This window comes from Penicillium psychrofluorescens (genome assembly GCF_964197705.1).
Source record: "Penicillium psychrofluorescens genome assembly, chromosome: 5".
Lineage (NCBI taxonomy): Eukaryota > Fungi > Ascomycota > Eurotiomycetes > Eurotiales > Aspergillaceae > Penicillium > Penicillium psychrofluorescens.
Genome location: NC_133443.1, coordinates 754,098 through 763,723, shown reverse-complemented (window position 1 = coordinate 763,723; position 9,626 = coordinate 754,098). Strand labels below are relative to the sequence as shown.

At 53.7% G+C, this 9,626-nt stretch overlaps 3 protein-coding genes across 3 annotated transcripts; 1 reads left to right on the top strand and 2 right to left on the bottom strand.

Annotated features, from left to right (window-relative positions):
• Positions 1-247: 247 nt before the first annotated feature.
• Positions 248-916, bottom strand: PFLUO_LOCUS7558 (uncharacterized protein; the record flags this gene model as incomplete). Its single annotated transcript, XM_073785213.1, has 1 exon — positions 248-916. The coding sequence occupies one exon, from the start codon at positions 914-916 to the stop codon at positions 248-250; it is 669 nt and encodes a 222-aa protein (XP_073641591.1).
• Positions 917-1,486: 570 nt separating this feature from the next.
• PFLUO_LOCUS7557 (uncharacterized protein) lies at positions 1,487-2,905 on the bottom strand (the record flags this gene model as incomplete). The annotated part of the gene is made up of 6 exons (XM_073785212.1): positions 1,487-1,858; positions 1,916-2,265; positions 2,326-2,351; positions 2,407-2,468; positions 2,523-2,641; positions 2,707-2,905. 6 exons carry the CDS (start codon positions 2,903-2,905, stop codon positions 1,487-1,489), a joined length of 1,128 nt encoding a protein of 375 aa, XP_073641590.1.
• Positions 2,906-3,818: 913 nt separating this feature from the next.
• PFLUO_LOCUS7556 (uncharacterized protein) lies at positions 3,819-9,406 on the top strand (the record flags this gene model as incomplete). The annotated part of the gene is made up of 4 exons (XM_073785211.1): positions 3,819-3,885; positions 4,065-5,086; positions 5,142-5,586; positions 5,637-9,406. 4 exons carry the CDS (start codon positions 3,819-3,821, stop codon positions 9,404-9,406), a joined length of 5,304 nt encoding a protein of 1,767 aa, XP_073641589.1.
• Between the last annotated feature and the right edge of the window lie 220 nt (positions 9,407-9,626).

The window sequence follows — 9,626 nt, the reverse complement described above, 5'->3', positions numbered from 1 at the left end:
TGTTCACTTTTTCAGATTCTGTGGCCATGCAATGCACAACGAAAGCATTGCTGCCCACCTTCTTCTTGTCATCTACTTTTAAAAGTACACTGATAGAAATGAGAGCAGAGGAGAAGAAATACAGACTTGACTCGATCCAGTCCATATCAAGATCCCTTCATCCAGATGACATGGTGGCTAAGTACTTTTCTGGCCGTGCCCGTAACCCTAACTAATCCCACCTACCCAACCTATCTCCCACATGCAACTACATACTGTCATTCACATTCACAAGCTCATACCCACGCACCTCCTTCGGCAGATCCTTATACCCAAGCGCGGGATTGTCAAAGACCCTATAAACCTCCTCCGTAACCTCGCGCGGCGTTCCATAATTAACCGGAAGCAAATGCCCCTCAATGCCCACGGCATCGGGTATAACAGAGCTCAAATGCTTCTTCTGGTCGAGTAGTTCCTGCGCGAATCCCACAGCCGCCTGTCTTGCCTGAGTATCGTCATCATCATTATCATCTCCATTTCTTCCATCACCACCGCCATCACCGCCATCACCACCATCACCACCACCGGGGAACGGACACCCTCGACACGAAAACCAAAACGAGCCCGCAAGATCACCCCCTCGTCCGGCGCACGAATCATCCCCCCATGTCGCATCATTGACCCGCCCACAAGTCTCGCGGCCGCGGCCGTCGCAAGTAAGCCCCAGTCCCGCGGCGGGGAGATGGCGGAAGGAGCTGGATCTGTAATCGGGGCGCTGAACGCTATCGGTGGTGTTGGCGGTGCGGTCACAGCATTGGAACTCGCGTAAGTCGGTGCATTTCTCGAAGCGGCCGCTGCAGTGGCGGTGGTCGTAGTTGCGGATGGAGACTGCGTTTGTTGTTGAGAGAATAGTGAGGAGGGTGAGAGAGAGGAGCATGTTGGTTGGTGGGTGGTGGTTGGTGCTGGGTTCTTGGGTTAGGGTTAGAGCTTAGGTATGGTCGGTTGTGTTTGCGGCTTCGTGGGTGTTTGGGGCTAGCTTTATACTTCATTTCTGATGAGTGTGTTACTGAACTGGGTTATATAGATGGTTGGATTGTTCGTGTTAAGGTAGGATGATGCGACGTCGAGGGTATACTCCGAGACAGTCCCACAAACAGACAGCCAAGAGGCGACATTGACCAATGCTAGCATGTCGGAGCTCGAGCACAAAGCTTCGACGAAGCTGGTGTGATCTAGTAAGGTTGCACCGATGCTCTCTCTCGGGCATGCAAGACGGGTTGTGGCAGGGGGACACGGGCACGACATGACAGATATTCCGAGGGAGATGTTACACATGCGGAGAAATTGTACAATCTCATCGTTTGCTAGAGATGAACTGGGTATCTAAATACAGCACGTAGGAACCGGCTCTTTTCAACTGCAGGGAACAAGAACATTGTCCAAACGTGCATTTTGTTGTGGCCGTCCAAAAATTGAGGATGCATCATAATGTCATATTACAACTCGCTCAGTGAGTGGTGGAGTGAGCGTCGGACGGTGTTCCATCGGGGATGCCATCATGGACGACATTAGTGACACCATCAGGGACGCCATCTGGAACGGTCTCAGGGTTTCCCTTAGCTGCCGTGCTGCCAGCGCCATCCGCAGATGGGGTCGACGGAGCGCTGTGCTTCTCGCGCGTCCAGGGCAGCACATTAGCCTGGACGGAAGCAAAGCGAGTCCGGGCTGTGGGCGCGGCAATGTCATCCGTCCAGAGAATCCCGCCCTGAACGCGGCCCTCGGCCCAGGCCGTTTTCTCTCTGCGCAGATCACTCTGGACCCAGGGGATCGTAATTAAAGTCCAGAGGCCGGCCCAAGCGAACGGAAGGCTCCAGCCCAGCTGCAGAGGTGACGTCAGCGTGATCCCGGACGTTTGATGAAATCACTGTGAACTTACTGTGTACGCAACTGGTTCCGAGACGGTAAAGACAACCGCAGTGATGGCGGCGGCACAGATGATTGAGCCTCCGCTCCAGAAACAATTCATCTCGAACAGCATCCGTCGGAAATAGGGGCTTGAGAGGTATCGCGTCCGGAGCGCGTACCGGTATATTTGGCCGCCGCCTCCGTCCACGGCCACCACGTCTTCGATGAGTGCGTATAATGCGGTTGGCATGGTGGATCCTTTGGGCGTAGACGAGATTCGGAAGGGTGCCTTGAAGCCAGACATGCGGAGAATATCGAGGGACAGGTGTACGATGCCAAAGTAGAACATCACCGTCGGGAGGACCATCGCGACAAGGCGTACTGTTGCATTTTTCATGTTAGCGCATTGCCCACAGAAACAGGACTGGGACTAGATCTAACCATAAGGCTCAGCAGGAACCGTTCCACTGTGGTTGTGTTAGTTTGGGACGCATCAGACAAAACTTCAGGGGGTTGACCGACACAATGAGTTCCACCGCCAGGATCAGCCAGACAATTGTAAAGTTGATGTGGAAGAAGTCCAGCTAGAGACAGCATTAGCGATACGACCAGCAATTCGCCATCAGATTGTATCGTACCCGTGATTTGCGAGCGTTCAGCGGCCGGGCGCGCGAGTGTTTGCGGAAGAGATTATAGAGGCGATAGAAGTACTCGAAGACTGAAATTCCGCCCAAGCATGCGGTGATAATAGAGAATACTGTGGCAACCCTTCACATCAGCAAATCTGTACAGCGGATATCTTCTCCGCGATAGTCAACATACCCAAATTGTGCGACAGATCCGTGAGGTACCACAACGTCCAATACAGCACTAACGGCTGACCCAAGGTATCAACGACAAAAAGAATCCAGAAGATGGCAATGGCCTTCTTGCGGGTGTGTAGGGAGTAGGGGAGCGGAGGAGGCTCCGAGGGCGTAATCACAGCGGCTCCTTCCTCCATCACAGCGGTTCCTTCTTCCATGAGCGTGGCGATGGTGGCGGGCCAGCGCCGACCGGAGAAAACGAGATAATATCCAGGGAACAATCAAACACTAGGGGTGTTCGATGATCGATTCAAAGGGGGCCGAACACATGGTGGGAGATGGAGCGAAGAAGAAGAGAAGAAAGTCGCGCTCTCAGCAGACAAGATCCATTCTAGCCGGAAACGACGGAGCAGTACATCCGCCCCCATAGACAAGAGGAAGGCCCAGAGGTACCTTTTTCTGACTAAGCCATGATGTCACCGACTGTTTTTCTTCGTCGAGTCTTGTCCTCTCCTGGTTTCTGCATTGTCGACAAGTACACACCTTGCAGACAGTTCTCTCGTGGCTCACTATTGGTTTCTACGGATACACACTATCTGCACGGCCGCAAGGCTCCCTCGCGCTCAGCTGTTTTCAGCCCTCGCGCACATACGCGGCTGGCGACACCCCCAAAATAGGACTCTGAGACATGGAAGTGCCAAGTTGCCGGATGGCGATCCCAGCCAGCCGATCATCCGCCGCATCCGTGGTGAGCTATGTAGTTATGTATGAATATGATCATAACTCTCCATTCCCAGTAGAAATGTGTTTCCGATTGGGTCTGGTTGAAACGTGAAACATGGTCGTTAGGGAAGTAGTCGTTAACCATCAGAACTGATGGAAACCTAATTGCGTGGAGTAGTCAATTATATATTGTTGCTTGGCGACAATTAGATCCTCAGGCATCCACACCATCTTCACGCCATCCCTTGGATCACATGACCCATCCCTGCCCAAACTGCAACGGCGCGAGTTCGAGTCACACTTTTCGCTTTTTAAAATTCCATCCCTCGACCAACCTTCCTCTTGCCGCTTCCCCCAACGCCTGTTGAGTCCATCATCTCCCTGTCAAAACCCAATCATGACCTAGACATGGCTCCCGGTCTGCAGAATCTCATCGATTTCTTGCTGAACGAAGTCGCGCTCTGTGGCGATCAAGGTGCGTATACTTAGTTATGCTCAGACCCACTCCGCTGCTCTGCATGTATATACCCGGTCATGCCCAGCACCACCACCCCTGCGGCTACCCGACAGGATATCTGGTTCGCTTTCGTGTGTCTCGCGATCGTGGAAATATCGTTGTCCTTTGATCAAGCAGATCGGCTAACCGTCTTTCAGGCGCGACGCTGTCTGTGGTTCTTGAAGCCATCGACACTTTTTATGGCAATTTCGCTCAAGATGCAGCTCAGCGAAAGCAGACTGTCGACCGTCGCTTCCAAGCGAAGGTTTGGTCCTGGTTGACGCGAAACCCAGAAGTGTCCGTGGGCCAGGACAACGAATGGAATCACCTGAGTCTGGACGACGTGGAGCAGCTTGGCACTGATCCCTCCACTGCTGCTGAAGGTTCGGTCGATGACGGGTCCAAGTCCAATCCAGTTCGCATATTTGTCTCCGAGGACCGAACTTGGTACGCGATCACTGGCCACGAGCGCGATGATTCCAAGGTGTTTCCCTTGGAATTTGTGCTGTTGTCCATCATCGCCTCGCATAAATCGCAGGGTATCGCCCAGCCCGAACTTGTGAGGCTGAGCGGTCAAGACAAGCGTTCCGTGCCGAAGCGAACAGACAAGCTCGCGAAGAATGGCTATATCGAGAAGCGCGCTGTTCAAGTCAAATCTTCTCGAACCAGTATATGCACGCTTCGCAAGTTTGTGCACCAGATCGATCGAACGACTGAACTGAGTAGCGGCAAGGAAGAAGTGATTGATTTCGAAGGGTTTACCACCAGATTGTTCGAGATTCTCCAGAAGCAGCCCTCTCGAATCATGGCTCGCAACGACCTCAAATCGGAACTGAACTTTACAGATAAATGGCGATGGAGACTTTTGTCCCGCGCGATTCGCAAGTTCGAGCGTATCGGGGTACTGAAGCGGGTGAAAGCCCAATCGCAGTACGACAAAATGCACCCTTGTGTCATGCTTCTGCGGGACCCTACACCGGAGGACTTGAAGCGGTATTACGAGTACAGGCATGACATGCTGGACAGCGCTGGTGACCAGGAGGATCGCGTGGACGCCGACGAAGATGTTGAGATGGATACCGAGGAGAAGACAGCACCATCTTGGACACCAGATCGCAACATGCACAACCAACTCGTGGACATCGTTGACAAATCTGGAACAGCAGGCATCCCCAACCAGGTAAACTCTGCCAAAATAGCTCAAATGCCCGGTTTCTGACACTTATTTCGTCCAGGATATCATCCGAGCCTTGTTTGGAAACTTCTTCCGAAGGCCATTGGAGACTGCGTTGCAGCGAATCGTTAACTGTTGGCAATTGTCTCAACCACTGCATCTTCGACACCTCGCAATCGTTCGGGACACGGCCATGCTCAATACCACTGTACTCTATGTGCATTACACTTCCATTAACTTCCGGGCCCTCGTCGAGGCTGGACAAGCATCATGGGAGGCCGTGGAATACCCTGCGAAGAAGGCCAAGACGCTTCGGGCCCATGTTCTGCCTGTCGACGCCGTTCCCGAGCTTGACCATTATGGGTTCCCCCAAACCGGGCCTCCCAAGGGACTTTTGAAGAAAGGGAATGCTACTCTCTTTCAGTGTATTGCAGCCGCAAAACCAGCAGACTATCTTCGATCTAGCAGTGATCCTACTGCAGTTCGACTTCCGGATGGTAGCTGGAGTAAGTTAATCGGCTTTCTGACTTTAGTTCGGCTTCTAACAAAAGTGCAGTCCTTCACAATGGCCACCAACGTGCCCCAGCTGGGGGCGAGCAAGCCGTGCCCGTAAGCGTCCGTCGCCCGGGTGGACGCCCCAAAGGCTCTCGTAACCGGCCTAAGTTGAAGACCCAAGAGTCCCCAGCCGCTACCTCTGACTCGGATGAGGCAATTGGGCAAGACCAGGTGGAAGGCTCAGTTCGGCAAACCCCGACCTTGTCAAAAATGGTGGCAAAGAAGCATGAGCGCTTGAGAGGCTTGTCTAAAAGGGAAAGATTCGAAGCTCTTGGCATGGACGAGACATGGACCGAATATAGCGCTCTAGTCATGGAACGACCGACACCTGGAGTCTATGTTACACCACATGGTCGCAGAAGACCAGCCGGTAAGGCACGAGGCCGACCGAGACAGAGTCGGATTGCAGTTTTCAAGTCTCCAATGCTGAATTCATTTCCGTGGTTTATGAAGGAGCTAGACGATTCTGATGGAGGTGAAATGGCTCAAGAAAAGGAGACAACTCCGGTACTCATCATTGCGGATGGTGGGACTCCTGCAATAGCGTCTGTCAATACACCGGAGTCTCGAACCACTCGCCAAGCCGTGGAAACCACACCAATGGTCTCAAGAGAAGGCAAGCGAGCTCAGAGCTCTGGGGCTCGTGCGGAATCTCCCAATGCGTCACCGGCGACTGAGCCAGTCGTGAAACGGAGGGGGCGGCCACCAAAAAGACGTCGCCTCGACAAGTCACAAGCCGGAAATGATGAACCTCTTTCTGCACCTTGCGAAACCAGCCTCTCGGAAGATGTGGCCGTGTCGGTCCCAGCTCAGGATAAGGGTTCTGCTGTTCATCCTTTGGATGTTGATACAACCCCAGAGACACCATCCAAACGACGCCGACTCACATCTCCAGAAAAGACCAATCAGCGAAGTGTGCCTCTGAATAGGGCATCCGGAAATACGCGTGCTCGTCGTCTCACCAATGACTTGATTTTCCCCAAGGCGGAAGCCGCTGAAAATGGTGATATTGTGTCCGTACCGCCCACGCCTTCCGTCGACCGAGATACTCGCAGAGTTGTGCCAGAAAAGACACCGAGGGTTCCGCTTGCGGTCGAGAGAGGAGGTACTGTTGGTGTACTTCGAAGGAAGATCATCATCGATATCGTAGAAAAAGCTGGCGGCGCATATCCAACGGGTACTGCAATGTGGTATCCTTTTGCGACGGCGTGGACGAAACTGAACTACAAAGAAAAACCAGACCTAAGAACGGTGCAATCTACAATCAAACATCTAGTGGATGCCGGTCGACTCCGGCAACTGACGTTCAGTGGTCGCAATGGTAAAGGCAGGATGGTGACGAAGACAATGGTGACGAAGCCCGAGACATCGCCAGATGACCCCTGGGTGAAAGAACTCCGGCAAATGATCTTGTCCGACGATCGACGGATCCATTTTTCGCCCAACATCGAAATTGCCTCTGATATTACCAAGAGCGGTGCTGCGCGACCTTACGGGCAGCCGCCCCAGCAGCAAAAATGGGCGCTACCGGTCGAGTCTAGCATAACGGTGAATTTGCAGCAAAAGCCGGCCTCTGTCGAGTATGCAGAAAAGCGGAGGGAACGAGGCCGGCAGAAACAGCTGCTGAAGAGCCTCCAGGCCGATGTAGGTGCCTACGACGACGCCAGACAGGGAACCGGGATCAAACGACTCATGAAGATCAACCGCCCTTCGTCGACACAAGATCTCACATTTGTTCAAACATCAATATCTCGACCTACGGAAGGCAAAAAGCGCGGACGCCCGCGCCGGGATTCTACTGGCGTGCGGCGTTTTGTCAAAATGCTTTCCACTCTCAGGCCGTACGCCATGCTGATGAATCCAGGACAGACCTTCCATACAACTACTGGAACTTTCTCGACAGGGTCTGGCTCGGCAGCTTTGCGCAAGCCGAGGGAAATTCCAAAGAGGGCACATGCTAATGTGCAAGAGTCCGTCAACGAGTTGGCGCAGCTGGCTCGTCCGGCAGATACTACGACTTTTTTTACGGCGGCCGACAAGATCCTCAAGTGGGAGCTGCAACATGGGGGAGTATTCGATGCCAACCTCGGAGGTTTCAGGTCTATTGATCAGACCGTTCACGATGCTGCTTTCCAAACAGCCCCGATTCGCGGTGACATTCGCTTTGATGTTGACCAGCCTGCTTCGGCCTTGCTGCCAGCGAGGCCACCGATGACTACGCGGAAAGAGACTTCACGTCGTAAGCAGCAGCAGCAGCAGCCGCAACAGACCTCGGTAGATCGCCGACTGGAGAGACTGGCGGATCCTGCGGCCGTCGTTGAAGCTCCTACTCCTGTGCCGCGACCGATTTACCGTCGTCAGCGACATGCACGTCCATTGCCCGAGGTTCTAACCCGGAAGCTCATGATTGCGCTTGTGGTCGTTCGCATTCTGGCCGGTGGAGTGGAAGCCAAACTGGTCGATTGGGTTCTCGTCGCGGCCTGCTTCCCAGAACAAGACCCGAAGTTTATCGAGGACCGGGCTCGAATGGTTCTCACCAAGAACCGCTTGCAGATTGCCAAGATGCAACGGGATTTCCAAGAACGATTCATTGCAGCATACATCAAGAACCGTGTGCCTCCGATTGACTACAACGATATCGACAACTACGACTGGCCGGCCGTTGTTGAATGGGCTGACAGGGAATTGGATGTGCCGGTATCTGAGAATATCCCAGATCTGCCTGCCACCCGCCAGCAATTCGACAGCATCTTCGAGCTGCGCGAAGAGCCTGTGACCGCAACCGATGATTTTTTCCAGACGATGCACTCTATCACCATCAACCGCAAGCGCACTATGCTGGCTCAAATCGCATTTGCCTTTCCCACAGAGGGTGAACGCCAGCCCACCGATCGCCGGAAGGCTGAGTTGGAGCGTCTTGAAGTCGCCAAGACGTGGGTTCGTGCCAACGTCGTTACCCCCGAGGAGGGCTACAACGGAGCCGAGGCCGAAAAGATCCTATCGCGCTTCGGCGAGCCTCTGCTCAACAGTGCAGTGCAATCTCTGCTGACCGAGCGCGTGATCGGCCATTCCAATCGTGGCCGAGTCATTCCCGGCCGCAACTACGATATCACAGACCATTTCCTGCACACGCTGAGTCGGAAACGCGGCATTGACAGCATGCAACTGCACCGTGCAGCTTATTTCAAGACCTCTATCCTCGACCCCCAGCTCCAATCCACCGGCCATGCAGATGTGCAGTATGGAGCCGACGACGGCGATATCCTGGCCCTCATCAATCTCGCCACCAGCGGCCGTATCTCCCTGCGTCCGCGCGACCCTCCGCGCGACAAGTTCGGTCTTACAGACGGCGGGTACCTTACGCGGCAGATGGACAAGATGCGACTACGCTTCGATATCGAAGTGCGCCCACTTGAGACGTATGTGTACGGCAATCCCATCGACAAGCTCGCCACTTCCATTCCTGCCCCTTCCCACCAGCCATCCGCAGACCCGGCATTGCCGCCCAAGATCCCACTCTGGCTTGATATCAACGGACAGTTCGTGCAGCGTCTCTGGGAGAAGGTGGCGGGCGCCGTCGTGGGGTGCGTGGCTATCCGGCCGGGGATCAATGCTGCTAGTATTGCGAATATGATCAAGCCTGCAATGGGCGTGTGGGAGACGTCGTTGCTGTTGGAATGGTTGGAGCAGGTCGGCGCGGTGAGTCGGCATGGAATGGACGAGCAGGCTACCTGGACGGTAAAGGAATGGTGGTGGATGTGTTTGCCCTGAGGTTTGCTGTGTGCTCCTCTATCAATATCAAGACGAATATACTTGTATGCTAGATGAGAAACGAGACGAATCAATGTACTGTTTAAAAATAAAATGATCAACAACTATCATGAATTGTCCGCTGTGACGGTATCTTGTATACTGATGCTGCGCTGTGTATATCCCTAGAAAGAAAGAAAAAAGACGCCACCACCTCATCCCCAAACGCCACGTTATAGTT